This window comes from Phascolarctos cinereus, unplaced genomic scaffold, assembly GCF_003287225.1.
Source record: "Phascolarctos cinereus isolate Bilbo 61053 unplaced genomic scaffold, phaCin_HiC Scaffold_726;HRSCAF=1367, whole genome shotgun sequence".
NCBI classification, from domain to species: Eukaryota; Metazoa; Chordata; class Mammalia; order Diprotodontia; family Phascolarctidae; genus Phascolarctos; species Phascolarctos cinereus.
This window is the reverse complement of record NW_027556098.1, coordinates 225604123-225624464: the sequence shown is the minus strand read 5'-3', so window position 1 is coordinate 225624464 and position 20342 is coordinate 225604123. Positions and strand designations below refer to the sequence as shown.

The 20342-nt window shown below is 36.6% G+C and overlaps 1 protein-coding gene across 2 annotated transcripts in view; it reads right to left on the bottom strand.

The window, feature by feature from the left end:
• GRB14 (growth factor receptor bound protein 14) overlaps positions 1-20342 on the bottom strand; it is a 155494-nt gene that overhangs the window by 19574 nt on the left and 115578 nt on the right. For both annotated transcript variants that reach the window (XM_020991076.2, XM_020991078.2), the window contains 2 exons: positions 18739-18813; positions 15103-15240 (listed from right to left, as the gene is read on the bottom strand). In XM_020991076.2, the coding sequence (XP_020846735.1) occupies positions 15103-15240; positions 18739-18813 (213 nt within the window). The remainder of the gene's footprint in view (positions 1-15102; positions 15241-18738; positions 18814-20342) is intronic.

Sequence of the window (20342 nt, the reverse complement as noted above, 5' to 3'; positions counted from 1 at the left end):
TCAACAGGCAGATTTCGGGGGTGGAGCATGAATTTGAATAAGAAAAAAAAATTTATTTCATAGAACTGGTCTCCTCTGTAATCCTGTACATTTTATTTCATATATTTAAAAACAGTCATCTGAGAATAGGTCCAAAGGTTTTCCAGACTTGCCAAAGGGGTTCATGGCATACAAAAAAGGCTATGACCTCATACATTAAATAATCCTTCAACCTCTGCCCTATTCTAAAAGCCTAAGAATACACCAGGGAAAAAACACTCTTCATCCACAAATTGATAATCTTTTATTCACACTTGGAAAAAAAATTTTCCCATCATGCAAAATACAGTTTTGCCAATTTTGTGGTAACTATCTACCTCACATTTCCTGTAAGGAAAAAAGGATAACCAAATTGGAATGATTTTCTTCCTTAACCAGTTTTTCTAACATGTTACATAAAAATGGCAACTAAGATGGCTGATGATCTCAAATAGCAATCAAATAAACAAACAACTGAAAAATAAAGAAAACAAAAACCTTCACGATAAGAAACAGATAATGGCTCCTGCTTTTTTTAGGATTTAACACTTCTCACATTCAGCTACAAAATAACACACTGTACATAGCACCAATGTGAGCTATACAACTATATATTTCTTTACATGGGGAAAGACATATTGCATAGATAAATTTAATGAAATTAGTGGATAAGGAACTATGTCTAAATTTGAAGGCAAAGCAGAATCTTGAATGATTTCTTCCCTAGGAAATCAATGATATTTAGGATGTGGTCATGGGAAATTACTAGGTCATTTTGCTTCTCTGATAGGTTAGTAACACAGAGTAGCCCTGGAGTTTAGGCTTGAAAGTTTAATCAGGGATGATCCAAATTCACCTACTTCTCAAGAGGCTACACCCAGGGTAATATAAGGAAGGAAACTTGCAGAGAACAGTTGTAATAAAACTGGAATAGGACTCAGGACATAAGAGTTTCAGTCTCAATTTTACCACTTAACTATGTGACCTGTAGCTTGTCACTAGTCATCTCTGGTCCTTGATTTCTTAAAAGAGTATTATAGAACCATAAAGTTAAGAGAACTCCAAAGTCCCTCCTAGAACACTGTATACAATATTCCTAATGAGTGGTCATCCAACTTTTGTTTGACAATGTCTAAAATGAGGAGCAATCTACTACCTTCTGAGGAAATCCAATGTACTTTTGGATAGCTCTAATTTCCAGGAAGTTTTCCTAAATGTTGAGCTTAAATCTGCCCCTGTCTCGGTAACTTCCATCCATTGCTCCAAGTTCTACTCTTCAAGGATAAACAAAATAAGACTAATCCCTTTTCTGAGTGATAGTCATTTAAATCTTTGAAGGCAGTTATATTTTCCCTAAATCTTCTCTCCTTAAAATTTCTTCAATTAATTGTAGCATGGCATGATTGCAAGGTCTTTCTCCCTGCTGGTTTTCTTCCTCCAGGCACTATCCAGCATGGAGCTGAACATAATATTCCAGCAGTAATCTGACCAAGATACAATGTAGAAAAGCTAACACTTTTCTTGTTCTAGATGCTGTACTTCTCTTGATTCAGGCTAAGACTATATTTGCCTTTTTTTAAACTGCCATTACATATTGCTAAAACACTATAGCAAAGTTTAGTCCACTGAAACTTGCAATTCTTTTTCAAACTAACTGCTGAGTAAGACACATCCTCCCCATTTTCTATTTGTACAGTTGACATTTTAATCCAAGTATGGGGCTTAATATGTATTCTTATTAATTTCACCTTATTATATTTGGCCCACTGGGGTCTTTTTGGATCCTGTCGACCAACATTACTGTCTATTCCTCCCAATTTAGAACTTTAGAACTAGAAGGGACCCTAGAGGTCAATACATAAGGAATGTATTGAACTTGATAATCTCTAAGGTCTCATCTAACTCAAACATCCTATGACTGAGAGGGTGGAAGCAAGATGGTGGATTAGAGACAGCTACCAGTTAAATTCTCCCAACATTCTCCTCCAAACAACTTCAACTCCTCAAATCACATTTTGGAGCAGAAAAGACAACAAAAAGTCAGAGTGAGGCACTTTTGTAGCCTAAGACAACTTAGGAGGTCCACAAGAGAGGTCTGTAACACTGGGGTAGGAGTCAACCCAGAGTACAGCTGTAGCATCAACTCTGGGTCTTGAAGGTAGCTATGACAGCAGCAACAACTTGGGAGCTCTCAGCCCAGAGAGATGGGAAGGGTGTTGGCCACTGATCAATAAGAGATTATGGAAGACCCTTTGGGGGCACTGGATGCAATTGGCACTGATTAACAACTCTACTGCCAACACATAGTCCTCAGTCATAGGTCAGGGGCAGAAAGGGGTGCTTGTGGTCAGTCACAAAGGAACAAAGGCCCTGGTCTAAGTTCCAAGGCAGAGAGGAACACTTGTGGCTGCAGAACAGCAGGGGCCCTGGTAATAGTTCCTTGGCCAAGAGTAGTGCTAACACTTGAAGCTGCAGGAGAACAGACCAGGAGAGCAGTGACCACACCTTTCCCTGGATCACAACAACTTAAAAGCACCAAAAATTTGAAGTCCCCCAGAACTAGCTTTGAAAACAGTAGGAAAAAAAAAAGACTAAAGTTTGGGACAGTGCATCCTCCCACCCCACAGAGCCCAATTTCAACGACAAGGAATAGATTGGAAAAATGAGCAAACAACAAAAAAAGAACTTAACCATAAAAAGCTACTATGGTAGCAGGGAAGACCAAGACATAAACTCAGAAGAAGACATTAATGTGAAAACAACTATGAGCAAAGCCTCAAAGAAAAATGCTAATTGGACCCAAACCTGAGAGGAAATTCCTTGGGGCATTAAATAAAGAGATAAGAGTGGTAGAGGAAAATTTCAGGAAAGAAATGAGAGTGACACAAGAAAATTAGGAAAAGAGAATTAATAGCTTGTTAAAAGAGGCACAAAAATACTTTATAAAACAACACCTTAAAAATGGAATTGGCCTAACAGTAAAAGAAGCACAAAAAATTCATTAAGAACTCCTTAAAAAGCAGAATTGGGTAACTAAAAGCAAATGACTACATGAGACATCAAGAAACAACAAAACAATGTCAAAAAAATGAAAAAATAGAAGAAAATATGAAATATTTCATTGGAAAAACAACTGACCTGGAAAATAGATCAAGGAGAGATAATTTAAGAATACTGGATTACCCAAAAATCATGATTAGAAAAAGAGCCTTGGGGCAGCTAGGTGGAGATGTGGATAGAGCACTGGCCCTAAAGTCAGGAGGACCTGAGTTCAAATCCGGCCTCAGACCAAACACTTGACACTTATTAGCTATGTGACCCTGGGCAAGTCACCTAACCCCAATTGCCTAAAAAAAATTAAAAAACTAAAATATATTTTAAAAAAAAGAAAAAGAGCCTACACATTATAGTTCAAGAAATAATCAAGAAAAACTGCCACAATATTTTAGATCCAGAGGGTAAAATAGAAATTGAAAGAATCCACTGATCACCTTCTGAAAGAGATTCCAAAATGAAAATTTCCAGAAATATTACAGACACATTTCAGAGCTCCAAAACAAGAAGGAAAAAATACGGCAAGCAGTCAGAAAGAAACAATTCAAATAGTCAGTCAGCATTATGCAAAAATTAGCACTTCCACATTAAAGGAGTGGAAGGCTTGGAATACGATATCCCAGAAGGCAAAGGAACTAGGCTTACAACCAAGAATCACTTACCCAGCAAGACTGAGTGTAATCTTCCAGGGGAAAAAAGTGGAAATTTAATGAAATAGAGAACTCATTCTTGATGAAAAGACCAGAGCTAAAGAGAAGATTTGACATTCAAGAGAAGATAAAAAGGCAAACATGAAAGAGCAACCATAAGGGACTCAATAAAGTTATAAACTGTTTATATTCCTATATAGGAAGATGATACATGTAACTCCTAAGAATTTTATCATTATTAGGGCAGTTAAAAATAGTTTACATAGACAGATTACACGGGTATGAGTTGATTATGTTGGAATGATCTCCAAAAAAAAAAGGGGGGTAAGAAAGACACATTGGAAGAAAGGAGAAGGAAGGGAGAATGAGAAGAATTTTCTCACATAAAAGAGGCATGCAAGGAGGAGCTTTTACAATGGAGGGGGAAATGAGGGTGGGCAATGCTTGAACCTCACCCTCATTGAAATTGGTTCATAGAGGGATGAATATACACACTCAGTTGTGTACAGAAATATATAACTTACCCAACATGGAAACAGGAGGGGGAGGGGAATAAGATAAGTGGGTAGGATGATAAAGAAAATGTCAGATTAAGGGAGGAAGTGGTTAGAAGCAAAATACACTTTTGAGGAGGAATAGGATAAAAAAAGAGGAAGAAGAAACAGAAGATTATGGAATGGAAGGAAATACACAGCTAGGAATTGTAACTGTGAATGTGAATGGGAAAAGCTCACCCAGAAGCAGATAGCAGACTCCTACAATATTGTTTATAAGAGACACATTTGGGACTTCTGCTTCCCAGAGCCAAGATGGCAGAGTGAAAAGGTAGTCACTCTCACTCTTCCCTATCAACCTCTGAAAACCCAGAAAATACCACCCCAGAAAAAAAAAACCTGGAACACCTGAACTAGAAGAAAGACTGGGAGCAGCAGTGCAGCAGCCCAGCAAACAGGTCTCCCAGTGCCTCAGCAAAAATAAGGGAGGCAGAACTACAAGGGGCCCCAGGCAGATAAGTACCCTGCAGCATTCATCTGAAAGGAGGTGAAGAAAACAACCTAAAGGCTTCCTAAAGCCCCGGCCTTGCTGGTTCCAACCCAACACCAGGTGAGCTGTCAGAGCCCTGCAGCCTCCAATTGTGAAGAAATCCTGAAGCCCAGGTGGTAGAGCAGGCAAACACCAACACCTGGACCTCCGAGTGCCTCAGTGAGGGTGGGAACGGTGGAAACCAGCTCAGAAAACCACCAGGTGCCTCGGCACTCACTGCAAAGGAATCTCCCAGTGCATTAGCAGAAACGAGGGAGACAACACTGCAGGGGGCCCCAGGCAGATAAACACCCTGCAGCACCCATCTAAAAGGAGCTGAAGAAAGCTAAAGGAAAGGAAAAGCAGGCAACCTAGAATTGCCTGAAAGTTCCAGCCTTGCTGATTCCAGCCCAACACAAGGTAAGCTGCCAGAAACCTACAGCCTCCAATTGCCAGCATAAGAGGCCCCAGCACACAAAGCCAGTGACCAAGACCTAGGCTCCCAACACAAGAAGCTTGGGTCAGTACCCTCTGTTCCCCAGCAGGAGAGCTCAATCTCTTTAAAGGCCAGGGAATAAAGAAACACCATGAGTAAAAAGAAACATACCATAGATTCATATTATGAGAAGAGTGAAGATCAAGACAGAAATTCTGAAGAGGACAACATTGTCAACAAACCCACATCTGCAACAACAAAAGGGAATATGAACTGGTCTGAAGCCCAAAAAGCCTTCTTAGAAGAGCTCAAGAAGGATTTTAATAGTCAAATGAGAGAGGTAGAAGAGTCCTTCAAAAATACAATTGGCCAATTGGAAAAAAAATACACTGAAGAAAACAAGTCCCTAAAAAACACAATTGGCCAATTGAAGAAGGAAACAAAAACTAACAGAAGAGTACACTGAAGAAAACAAATCCTAAAAAACACAATTGGCCATTGAAGAAGGAAGTACAAAAACTAACAGAAGAAAACAATCTGTTAAAAACTAGAATTGGACAAATGGAAACTAATGTCTCTATGAGAGAGCAAGAATCAGTCAAACAGAAACAAAAAAATGAAAAAATAGATGAAAATGTAAAATACCTCATCAGTAAAACAACCGACCTGGAAAATCGACTCAGGAGAGACAATTTAAAAATTATTGGACTACCTGAAAATCATGATGAAAAAAAGAGCCTGGACAGTATCTTTCAGGAATTCATAAAGGAAAACTGCCCAGAAGTCCTAGAACCAGAAGGGAAAATAACCATAGAAAGAATCCACCGATCACCACCTGAAAGAGATCCCAAATTGACAATGCCAAAATATAATAGCAAAATTCCAAAATTACCAGATGAAAGAGAAGGTGCTGCAAGCAGCCAGAAAGAAACAATTTAAATATCATGGAACCACAGTCAGGATTACACAGGACCTTGCAGCTTCTACATTAAAAGACCACAGGGTGTGGAACATGATATTCCATAAGGCAAAGGAGCTTGGAATGCAGCCAAGGATCAATTACCCAGCAAAAATGAGCATCATTTTTCAAGGGAGGAGGTGGATATTCAATGAAATAGGAGACTTCCAAACTTTCCTGATAAAAAGACCAGAGCTCAACAAAAAATTTGATCTTCAAGTACAGGACTCAAGAAGGACTTAAAAAGGTAAATGGGACAGAAGGATACAATATGTTGTTAATAAGGGGGGGGCTGTTTAAACCCCTACAAGGGAATATGAGACTTGCAACCCTTGAGAACTGTATTGTTATTACACCTTGTTAAAGGAGTATACATAAAGAGGGTGGATATTAGTTGACTTTGATGTAATGATAAAAAAAATCTAATCAAGTGGGTTAAATGGATCCAAATAAGTGGATCAATCTGATCTTAGAAAATGTACTGAGAAAGGAGGAGGCAGACAAGGGTAAATTACATTACAGGAAAAGACACAAAATCCTATTACAGCAGAGGGAAAAAGGGGGGGAGCATTGTTTGAACCTTACTCTCATCAGATTTGGCTCAAGAAGGGCATAATATAATCAGTTAGGTATAGAAATCTAACTTGCCCTATAGGCAGTAGGAGGGAAAAGGGGAAAGAAAAGGGGGGAAAGAAAAGGGAGGGAAAGAAGGAGGGAAGAAGCAGTAAGAGTAAAGGGGAAGAAAAGGGAAAGGGATAATAAAAGGGGGAGGGACTGAAGGAGGTGGTGGTCAAAAGCAAAACACTAGTGAAGGGGGAAAGGAAAAAGGAGAAAGAAAAGCATAAATGGGGGAAAAGGATGGAGAAAAAGACACAGATAGTAATCATAACTGTGAATGTGAATGGGATGAACTCTCCCATAAAACGAAACGGATTGCAGAATGGATTAAAAACCATAATCCTACAATATGTTGTTTACAGGAAACACATTTGAAAAAGAGTGACACATACAGGGTAAAGGTAAAAGGCTGGAGCAGAATATATTATGTCAGCTGAAGTAAAAAGCAGGGGTAGCAATCCTGATCTCAGACAAAGCAAAAGCAAAAAATAGATCTAATCAAAAGAGATAAGGAAGGAAACTACATCCTGCTAAAAGGCACCATAGACAATGAAGTAATATCATTACTAAACATATATGCACCAAATGGTATAGCATCCAAATTCTTACAGGAGAAGTTCAGGGAGTTACAGGAAGAAATAGACAGCAAAACTATACTAGTGGGGGACCTGAACCTCCCCCTCTTGGCACTAGATAAGTCTAACCACAAAATAAACAAGAAAGAAGTTCAGGAGGTAAATAGAACATTAGAAAAGTTAGGTATGATAGACCTCTGGAGAAAACTGAATGGGGATAGAAAGGAATATACTTTTTTCTCGGCAGTACATGGCACATACACAAAAATTGACCATGTACAGGGCATAAAAACCTCACAATCCAATGCAGAAAGGCAGAAATATTAAATGCATCCTTTTCAGATCATGACACAATAAAAATTATATGTAATAAAGGGCCATGGAAAGATAGACTAAAAAATAATTGGAAACTAAATAATCTAATCCTAAAAAATGATTGGGTCAAGAGACACATTTGAAACAGAAAGAAACTTGCATAGAGTTACAAAAAAAAGTGCTGGAACAGAATCTAACATGCTTCAGCTGAAGTAAAAAAAAAATGGCAGGGGTAGCAATCATGATCTTAGACAAAAACAAAAGCAAAAATAGACTTAATTAAAAGAGATAATCAGGGAAACTACATTTTGCTAAAAGGTACCCCAGATGATGAAGTAATATCAAAAATTTTTACATCAAGTTTCTCTGGTAAAGACCTTATTTCTCAAATATACACTGTGTACAGAAATGAGTCAAATTTATTAAAACTAAAATTAATAAATGGTCAAAGTATATGATCAGGCAGTTTTCAGAAGAAGAAATCAAAGCTACCTATAATCATGTGAAAAAATGTTCTAAGTCACTATTACTTAGAGAAATGAAAATTAAAATAACTTTGAAGCACTCAGAACTATCAGAAATGACAAATGATGAAGGAGAAATATAGGTACACTAATGAACTGCCAATGGTGTAGTGAAGTGGTCCAACCATTGTGGAAAACAGTTTGGATCTATGCTCAAAGTGCTATAAAACTGTGCAATACTCAGTAATGCCACTACTAGGTCTGTATCCCAAAAAAGAAAAGAAAAGAAATAGAATATATATACCCAAATATTTATAGCAGCTTATTTTGTGGTGGCAACAGATTAGAAATCAAGAGGATGCTCATCAATTGGCGAATGGCTGAACAAGTTGTAGCACATGATTGTATGGGGTACTATTGTGCTAAAATTTGGGGGAGAGGGGTTCAGAAAAAGATGGCACAACCTATATGAATTGATGCAGTGAAGTGAGAAGAAATGGGAGACGACTGAACTGTGAAAGAAATGGCTACTCTGATCAATATGATGATCCAACACAGTTCCAAAGCACTCATGATATAAAAATGCTATCCACTTCCAGAGAGAGAACTGATGAATTCTGTATACCTTTCTCACTTTATTTTTCTTGCTTTTGCAGTACGGCTAATATGTAAATGTTTTACATGATTTCACATATATAACTGATAACATATTGCTTGCCTTCTTAGTTGGTGGGGGAAGAAGGGAGAGAATTCTGAAATCAAAATTTAAAAGAAAACAATGTTTAAAACAAATAATTTTTTTGAAAAGACTTTTTGTCCCCATAGATATCCACAACCTATATCTTGACTGAGGATCTGACAGTGGCTAAAATTGTTAGATATGGCCTAGCCTAGGACTTGCCAGTAAGAAAAAGAGAAAAAAATCTCTACCTTATATCAGAAGCTACAGGTCTTCTGAGAAAAAGAAATAAGCATACTTACTAGGAAATAACTTGGATTTCTTTTAAAGATGGAATGAAATCTTCTCTGATAATACTGTAAGTCACCATGGAACTGGATTACTAAGAGGTGAATGATGAAGTCAGGCTGTTGAAGGACTTGAAAATGGAATCACAATTCTCAGCAGTAAACTAAATTCAAACAACGGCAGTGCTTTTTGGAAGAATGGGGAACAATAAGGTGGCTAAAGGTGCATACTTAAGGAAGAAGACCCTTATGGAACTGACAGTAGTAACTTTAGAGAGCTGAAAAAAAAATGACCACCTGAAAACAGAAGAGAAGGAAATACAGTTTTCTAAATAAAAAGGACTTTGGGGATACTGATTACACCAGAGAATTTAAATATTTGGTGCTGTTATTTTTCAACCTATGTAGGTACAGACATGAAAAACGTCCTCATTTTTAAGCTGTAACCCCACAAGGGAGTAAAGGGGATGGAGAAGAATGAGAGGATTATTGGGAGAAGAGACTTACAGTGCATCCTCTGAGCAAAGCACTGTCCTTCAGTACCTCAGTGAAGGAAAAAAAGGGTTTAATGCTCATTAGTTCTTCTGGCCAAGGTAGCAGTCAGCTAAAGAAAGAAAATTTTCCTGTTTATAACAATCAAATGAACTTCCCAAAGCAGAAAGGATGGGATGGATTAATAGCAATACTTCACACTGAATATAGTGTTTTATAATACACAAATTACTTCCTCACAATAATTTTGTGATGCAACTAGCTTAAGGATTATTTATAAGAAAATCAAGCTTTACTAACCCATAGTCATATGAAAAAATGCTATAAATCATTATTGATTGAGAAATGTAAATTAAAACAACTCTGAAAAACATGGAAAGACTTACATAAAATGATGCCCAGTGAAGTAAGCAGAACCAGGACACTGTACACAGTAACAGTAACATTTTGTCTGATGATCAACTAGGATTGATATAGCTCTTCTCAGCAATAGAATGATCCAAGACAATTCCAAAAGACCTATCATGGAAAATCTAACCACATCCAGAGAAAGAGCTATGGAGATCCAAATGCAGATCAAAGCATACTATTTTCTTTTGTTTTTCCTTTCTCGTGATTTTTCCCTTTTATTCTGATTCTTCTTTCACAACATTTCTAACGTGGAAATATGTTTAACATGATTATACATGTATAACCTATATTGACTTGCTTTCTGTTTCGGGGAGGGAGGAGGAAAGAAAGTGAAGGGAGGGAAGGAGAAAAATTACAAAAGTTAATGTTGATTTACATGTAATTGGAAAAAATAAAATACTATTAAATGTAAAAAAAAACCCAAAACAACCCAACTCTGAGGTACCACCTCACACCTATCAAATTGGCTAATATAAAAGAAAAGATAAATGATGAATGTTGGAAGTGATGTGGGAAAATCAATACACTTAATGCACTGTTGGTGAAGTTGTGAACTGATCCAATCATTCTGGGAGCAGTTTGGAACTACGGTTGAGTTGTGTTACTTTCCTACGGTAAAAAGTATATTCTCTGAACAAAACAGGATTACCAGTACAGTTAGAATTTCTTTGCAGATGCAATCATTCAGTTCAATGGCACTGAAAACCTCTAGCTCTCTGATTATTTAGATAGAAATTCAGAAAGTAAGAAATCTTAAATTCTAAGACACATGGGTCTAAAGTTTTAAATTTCCTGAAAGCTATGTCATTTTTTCTCCCATATTGCTAAAAAAAAAGATGACAAAGAAACTGGGTGAAAACAGCCAACACCTAAAGAACATTTTTAAGTTTTCAAAGTATTATTATGTTCCTTGAGTCTCAAGGAAATAGCAGCAACAAAGATGTTTGCCTCCTGCACGGAGTATAATGAGAGCAGAACCCACGTGGAATGCCTAAAGATGATGAGGACATCCAGATTCTCAAGTTTGTAGATGGCACAGTGCTAAATAAATTAAGGTCTGAAACACTGTAGAGCCCTTTGAATTTGATCCATAATCACTCAGAAGAGGGCCTAACAATCTACACAAGGAAAACAAGTGAAGAATACTTGAGTTTTGACTATGATAGACCCATCCCTCTCCAGATTGCACTCTGGATTCTCTCTACCATGCCCCAGAAACATCCTCATCCTGGAAGTTCACTCCAGCTCTGGAATTCATACATCAGAAGTACCCTCCACCCCTGCAGAGGCAGGTAAGTGGTACAGTGGATAGAGTGCTGGACCTGGAGCCAGGAAGATCTGAGTTTAAATCTGGTCTCAGACAATTACTAGCTGTATGCCCTTAGGCAAGTCACTTAACTTCTGTCTGCCTCAGTTTCCTCATCAGTAAAATGGGGATATAATGGAACCTATTGTGAGGACCAAATGAAATTATATTTGAAGCACTTAGCATAGTGTCGGGTACACAGTAAGCACTTAATACATTCTATTTTCTTCCTTCCCTATGACTTCTCTCTCTGATAGGAAAGCTCTTCCAAGAACTGGCATTTAAGAAAGGCATCCAGGCCAGTCATGTCTTTATTCCTCTCTAAACTGTATTCAGGACATTCAGATACATTGTCTCCACTGTCCACCCCCTCACTTTCTTCTTTGTCTTATGTGTTTTATTCCTCCATTAGAATGTGTCCTCACTAAAGGTAGGACTATCTTTCTTTCTGCTTTTATGTATATTCTCAGCACTTAGCACTGTGACTAGCACAGATGAAGCATTTAATAAATGCCTGTTGACTGACTGAGTGATACACAGTTCAACTGACCATCCATGGAGCTGGTTCTTCGGAAGTATGCATGCACATGAAGAGAGACTAAGAGACACAGGGTGCTCTAAATGTCTTATTACATTTTAAATGCAGAATCAGTTTTAAGCTGTTGAAGCTTAAAACTACACCAAGCCTTTTGAGGGAAGACAGACAGACGTGCGTGCATGTGTGCATGTGTGCGGGGGGTGGGGGGGAGTGTGTGTGATGTTCAATGAATGAACTAGGCCTAAAACTGAAAAGTTGGAGGGCAGCAGGTAGGATTGTGTTTGGAAAATTGTGTGGTACTATTAATGATACCGAAGCTTCCCCCTGAAAGAAAAACCATTTTAAAAATATAAACGTTCTTCTAATAATGATGATGTATGGCTGTGGGTAGTGCAATAACCCAATCTCTAAAGAATTAAAATTTCAGGTTACCCATGGATTAATGGAGTATGTGAGAACAAGCTCTGTGTGTGTGCATGCGTGTGTACATGTATGTGTCTTTCAATATTCCTAATGAAAAGATCAAAGCTGAATAGAAATTCCAAAGTTCAAACCAAGCTAAGAGAAACATAAAAAGGTAAATACATTTGAGGTATGTACCTATAAGAAGGTAAATACCTCCTGCGATACATACATGATAATAACTGGCTAATAGCTTAACAGGGAAGCAAAACGAAGTCTTTCTTCAAAACCTCAAAGAAAAAAAATGAAAGGAGAAGAAATATACTAGGAAAGCAAAGGGGAAGAAGAGGAAGTATTTACAATTCCTCATAACCAAGTACTTCAGAGAAGGAGTATACCGCCATGGAGAAAGGGGTATGATTGGTCACCAAATGAACCTCACACTTGTCTGAACCAGGTTAAGGAGGGTGAATACACACAAAGTGTTTGATATAGAAATACATTAAACTCGACGGAGAAACAGGAGGGAACAGGGAAAGGGAGGGAACAGTTGCAAACAAGACAAATTTCAACTTTTGAGTGCAGACTGTGAAGAAGGATATAAAAGGGGAAAAAAGAGGGTAACAACCAAAGATCAGCATCTGGGAGAAGAAAAGAAAGAAGGGTCAGTGCAACAGAAGCAGCTTACTCCAATTACAAAGCATTAGCCTCCATCACACTCTTTACTCAAGTTATGCCACCATCAGGCCTATACCACCCCCCTCCCCCCAAAAAAAAGAATTCAAAGAAAGAAGAAAATTATCTATATGTACAAAAATGTTTAAAGCAGTTCTTTTTTGGCAACCCAAAACTAGAAACTATGGAGTATCCAACTATTGGAGATGGTTAAACAAAATGCAGAGTATCAATGTAATTGAATATTATTGTGTCATAAGAAATAAATCAAATGGACAATTGCAGGTGAAACTGTGAAGACATGTATGAACTAATGCAGAATAAAGTACGTAGAACTAGGAGAACAATGTATAGAATGGTAACATTATGAAGAAAACCAACTCTGAGAGACTTTAGCACTCTGACCAATGCAATGATAAACCATGAATCCAAAAGAATGAAGATGAAAACCACAAGTCACTTTCTGACAAAGAAATGATGAACTTAAAATATAGAAATAGAAATATATTTTCAAATATGGCTAATGTGGAAATTTGTTTTACCAGATTATGTAAATATATAATGAGGTATTTGCTTAAGGTTGGGGTTTTTGTGACAAGAGAGATAGAGGGAGGGATGTATGAATAAAAATATATGTTATATGAAAAACAAATTTAAAAAAAAGTTTTAAAAAAGAATGATGAAAGGGATATATTCAACAAAATTTGGAAAGATGTATGTGAATTAATATAAAGTGAAGTGCCCAGAACCAGAATATTTTATACAACAATATTTTATACCACATGATATGGAAAAACAACTTTGAAATGCTTGAGTACTCAATGCAATGACCAGCTACTATTTTAGGAGATGGGGACACAGGCAGAGAACTTGAGGGGCAGAAAGAGATACACATTTCTGTATGTGGCTAGTGGTGGATTTGTTTTGCTTAACTATGCTTATTTGTCATAAGATAAGATTTTTGTTTTTGTTTTATAATGGGGAGGTTATAGAGGGAGAGTAACTAAAAATAGGGGTATAAAGAAGTAAAAAAAGGAAAGTGGGTCAAAACATTTGAAAATATTTTTTATTAGTTTATTTTGATTTATCAACAATCACTTCCATGAGCTTTTGAGTTTTAAAGTTTTCTCCCCTTTCCTTCCCCGCTTCCTCCCTAAGATGGCACACAATCTGATATAGGCTATACAGAGACATTCCTACTAAACATATTTTCACATTAGTGATGCTGTGAGGAAAAATTAGAACCAATAGGAGAAACCACCAGAAAGAGGAAACAAAACAAAACAGAAGAAAAAAAAGCAAATAGTATGCTTCAATCTGCATTCAAACTCCATAATTCTTACTTTGAATGTGGATAGCATTTTCCATCATGACAAAACATTTTTTTTTAAATCACAGAGGACAGGAGCAGTTTGGGAGGAAGACACAGACAAACAGGACACCTTTGAAGCTAATACGCTGAATTAAGTATTTTTAAGGTGTACAATTGAAGATTTGTTGTTTCATATTAAAAATAGTTATTTGAGTATATGTTTTATGTTTTCCACTTGACTGTAAGCTCCATAAGGACAAGGGAAAACACCAGCAAATCATCTTGCACAGATCAGATACTCAATAAATATTAATTTAATTAACTGGGCTGAATAAATTATGTTATAGAATTCTCAAAGAAATTTAAATATAAGTGATTAAATGAAGTCTGCTGATCCAAACAGCAGAGATTACTGATTATGTTTTATTGCACTTTTAAATAGATGATACTGAGCTGTTCAAAAGCAAATACCAGGTTAGATGTGACATACGTATCATAGTTTGCCAACCCCACGCTAGAGCATGTAGGGTAAAAAGTAAAGTACCTGATAACAAGAGGATGACTTGTGTATATGATCCAGTATAGACAGCTATCTTTTTCCAGACAGGCATTGCTCTTCTCCTTAACCTTAAACCATTATTTCCTTCTTACCATCAATTTACTTAGTGCACATGTTCTAGTTTTTTATTTCTCCTTATTTCTTTCCTGATGAATGAACTTCTGTCTTGCCAAATTTTTCTTTCAAACATTGCAAATGATCATTGCAAATAATTCATGCATAAACATGAATTATGATAACTTCAAGTGATCAAATTAAAAGACGCACAAAGATATACTTCACTTTATAATGCCACGTGGCAAATAAGACATCACTTCTGTTTCTACCCACCTTTGATGTTCCTTTGGTAGAATAATATAAACCTGATCTTCTTAGAAGAAAGTAAATCTTCTTCCAGGATTTTTTCCCCTGCTCTTTTGCATGTAAGTAACCATGTATTTCAGGATAAGTGCTAGAACTCAGAAAATTCTGGAAGAAAACATTAAAGAAACTTATTCCCAACTAAAGATCAGGCTGAACTTCATTTTTTATAGCAAATGTGAATCTAAGCTTCTGTATATATTTCAAATACTGAGCAAGATGTTGACTATCCTCATGAATCCACAGAAACAGCAGTTTATTTTAATATGAAAAAAATAATCCCTTCAAAAGTCTCCAAGTATATTGCCACATAGAAGAACTCAGGGAGAACTTTTAAATTCAAATATCTGTAACCTAACCAAGACAGTAATTAAATAGTGACAGCCATTTAACATACCTGTTGTCCCCACCGAATCCATTTGAAATATCAGGTTTTGCTTCTGGAGGTAGATGGAAATATAATTTATTTAGACTTGGAAAAAGCCTTTGACGAGGCTCCACTGAAAAGGCTATTTAAAAAACCAGTATGGGATTAGATGAGAGACGAGAGGCAGTAAGATACTGTAGGAAGTGCAGCAAACTTGGGGCCAAAAGAATTTGATTCAACTTCTGGGCCTGCCACTGACTAGGCTAAATGACCATGGATTACAAAAACTACTTAACCTCTCTGATCCTCAGTCCCCTCATCCATTAAACAGAGATAAGACTTACAGTAATAATATAATATCAATGGAAATATAAATATTGATGATATGAATACTATCAGTATTTACAATAAACTGTGGGAATAGGGGAGACATGCTGCCACTTCCAAACATTCTCCACCACTTCTACTGTGTTGTAGAATTACTGATGGTGGTGATACCACCAGTGCCCCCAGGAAGCCAAAGTAGGTCCTAGTTGCTACAGTGGTCCCTGCCTGACCTCTACCCTTACCTTGTCTAGGTAGTAATGACTTCCTCTTGCCATTGTTTTATAAAATATTAGATTTGAAAGGGAGCTTGGAGATGATTTAGTCCAATTTCTCTCTCTCTCCCTGCATTTCCTCAATATCCTCCTTCAATCCCAAAGACTGGTAGGCACAGTTATTCTGGGCAGGACACTAGGGCTTTCTATTCTCCATCACTATTTACTTGGGTTGGGGTTAGTTTGAGGATGTGGGGAGAGGAAAGGGAGTGGTGGTTACCAAGTTCCCAAACCAATGGAACTTCACAGGTTTTACCTGGAAATGGCAAATTTCAACAACAACATAGAAGGAAATCACACATACGGGTGTGAGAGGCCATTGCTATTACATCCCCCCAAGATGCTTTTAAAACAGGAAAAATAGAAGGAGAGATGCTAAGAAATTTGATGCCTCCCTACAGAATAAGAGGCATATAAAACAAGAAGCATGATGTAGATATCTAGACTACCTGTAAAAATTCCAAATCAGTCAGAAGGTATTTCTGATTCTTCACTAAGCACTGTGGCTTTCACTGTCACTATCTTCTGGAAGTTTCTCAGTTAATAGAGAACTTTCTTCTGGAAGTTTCTCAGATATAGGGAACCAATCAAGCCAGAGGTGGAGGTGGCAGTCAATGAGTCAATAAGTGTCAATCATCTCACCCCGATGTGATAGTCTGTGCCTCTTCCTTCTCCCATGAAAAACAAGGGAGTAAAATTGCAGTATTGATCAAAGTAGCAAGGAATTCTCCTTATGATCCTCAGTTGCCACAGATTTCCCTCAGGAGGTATCTTGTAGTTTTAGTTAACCTCCTATATCTTAGACCCCCTTGGTGACAAGGGAGAAGTATATAATAGATATATTATAGAATACAATATATAGAATAGATATAATATAGAAGTAATAATAACAACAGCATAGGAGATGGAATTATCTGCCAATAATCAATAAGATCATTTAAATTGTGGCCATCAAATAAAACATTAGAGCAGAATTTATTTTTGAAAATCAGTGAGAAAACAAAAAATGTATCATTTAAATTTAATTATAAGGAAAGTATAATCATTTGGGCTACAAATGTAATTTTTAAAAGAAGGGAGGTAGAAATTATGAAATATCATTCTATTGGATGAATAGCCCTATAGATGATTCAGAATAAGTAGGATTATTTATTTTCTTATATTTATTAATCTTCCAGAGAAAACCACATGTCTTTCCACTGACTAGACTATATGCTCCTTGAGTGCAGGGTCCATGATATTTCCTTGTGTCTGCAAATGTATTTTGCACCATGCTTGCTAAGCATTTGTTAATAACAAACCACACTGCCAAAAGATTTTGGACTTTCCACAAACTAAAATACACTACTAATACCATTCCAAATACTAATACCATTCCAAAAGATTGTTAAAAATAAATGTTATTCATCTGATCTCTGTTCTAGAAACAAAAAAAAATCAGAAAAAGAATATTGTTTTCCTGTTCTTAAAAGAAACTAACATTTCAAAGTGAAAGAAAGTAACATCACAGTGTTTCTCAGCTGTTTGTAGCTCTCCCAGTGAAACTCCAGCAGTTATAGAGAAATTACTTATTAAAAGTAACAGCAGATTTATAGCATTATGATCAACTAATCTACCTGAAAAATAATTCAAATCACTTTTCCTTCCAGTCAAATTTCTGGGGAATGAACATCATAAGCCACTACTACATGAAGAAAAATGAACATAATAGATGCACAAAATTCATGACACATATCTCTATATTGTTTAGTCAAATAATCTTATCTCTTATTCTCATTAAAGTTCTCCAGATTCAGCTAAGAGGAATTAACATGTTGGGAAAATATTTTACAGGCTTTGTATGCTCTTTTATAATTTTTTAAATTTTATATTTAAAGAAAACTTTTTTATTAGGAAACAGGACTCACTGTATTTGGACTACTTATAAAAACCATATCTTAGTATTCTTTACTGAAGAATTTTCCCCTTTCTTGATCTTATTTTTGATTTTCCAACAAGAAAGTAGAACAATCTAAACTTTCAACATACATCACATAGTAACAATTCACAATTTTCACTAATAGTATAAAGTAGTTGTGGTGCCAGTGATGGTTGTCCATCAAAATCATAGTCATAGTGATAATAATATTACATCTTAATATCTTAGGCAGTCTGACAAACCAGAAGAATACTACTACCTGGAAGCAGTAGTACTAATAGTACTACTGTAGTACTAATAGTAACACATGGAATTCGCTGATTTAGAATGTCCAAAGTTACTTATTTTTAAATGTTGTCTCTATCTCTCATCTGTCTCTTTATGACACTCCGTTTCAGTTTTTCTCCCCAACCCATCTCCCTCCTCATCTTTCCTTCTCCCCATTCCTCTTAACATCAGAATCACTTCCCAATGGGTCTACAACACCTAGGAATAAAGACCATTTTTGTAAATAAATAAATAAATATAGTGAAATAAAGAAATCAACCCATTGGCTTCTTATATTCTATTAATTTTTTTTGTTGTTTTTTATTTTTCATTTCTTGAAAAACTAAAATCAGTGATGAAAAAAGTTTTTAAGCCTAGGCATTTTCAAGCCAAGTTCTCAAACCAACAATTTAATCAAACTATTGCTGACCTAGTTCAAAGAAAATATGCAATACCTGTAAAATAAGAGCTTGAGAGAGTTCTCCATTGGTTTCAGCTGCAAAAGACACCATATGCTCTGGAAAAAAATTCTGTTTAAAAAAAGACAAATGTCACACTATCTTGTAGTGTAGCTTAAAAGGATATAATATAATTAGCTTTCTACAAAAATGGCCCCCAACAACCCAGCAATACCCATCTTAGAGGTGGATGGGAGCTTGGAAAGCTATTTAGTCTATATCCCAAAGAATGGGAATGACTAGTTCCTGGTCAGAGGGGACTGTGAACAGCAAGTAGAAATATAGTAGTGAAAAAAAAAAAAGAAAGAAACATGATAGTGACATGTTTTAGTAGAAATAACACCAGAAATTGTGAGGAAAACCTTGCACCATATTTGATTCCAGTCTATTTGTTCTAAATAGAGCTCTAGCTTTATAATTAATTAGAACAGGATGAAAAGATCCTAAGGAGAATTCAGAGGAATCAGAAAAATAAAGGTCTAAAAAGAAAGTCCTTAGGAAGGTAGGTCACTAGAAATAAGGCTTTAGTTGTAAAATAATTCAGTCATGTCTGACTCTTCATGATCTTATGGACCATAGCACATCAGGCCCTTCTATCTTCCATTATCTTTCAAAGTCTGTCCAAGTTCATGTTCATTATTTCCATGACACTATCTATCCATTTCATCCTCTGTTGTCCCCTTTTCCTTTTGCTTTCAATCTCTCTCAAAGACTACCAAATGCTAATTTTAAAAAATGAATTGTCTTCAAGTACTTACTGAATTGGCTACTTCCATTAAGGAGGAATTTAGCTTTTCTCTAAGAAAATACATAAGCTTGAAATAAGGAGGCCTAAGCATTCTAAGGCAAGGGTCCCTAACTTTTCTAAAGGAGAATCAGCTTAGCATTTCCCTACAGGTAATCAGGGATACCCTACAGGTATCAGGGAAAACCCTACAGGTATCAGTCTTTATTGAGGCAGCTAGATGGCTCAATGGAAGGATCCTGGAGTCAGGAAGACCCGAGTTCACATTCGGCCACAGACACTTAGTAGTTCTGTGACCCTGGGCAGGTCACTTAACCTCTGTTCACCACTGTACTATCTTTGCAAAGAAACCTCATGTACAGTATGGTCCACAGAGTCATAAAGAGTCAGATATGACTGAAGGACCGAACAACAATAGTCTTTATCACCAAGAGGGGGAACATGTCGAAAATGAAATCACTTTCAGCAGCAAGACAAACCAAAGTGGAAAGAGGAGAAAAAGATATCCCAATTTATCTCCTCTTAATTTATGGCCACTGGATTATCTACTTATGTAGCTAAATGGGTCCAACATATGATCCTGAAAAGTTTAAGTAGGTGAGTCCCTGGTTAAACACAAATAGTTATCTAGTCTGTATTCAAAGAATCTTACCAACTTTACAGGATTTGCCAGCCTTTGTGTTTTACTGATATGCTCTGTGAGAACCCAGGGTCATTTCTGCACCATGATGAGACATCACACTACTCTGATGTTGATGTTGCAGAACATTCTGTATTATAATGATGTCTATTTGTGTGTTCTAGCCCTTCTTAACTGAATGCTCCCAAAGACAAAGAACATGACTTATCTAAACTT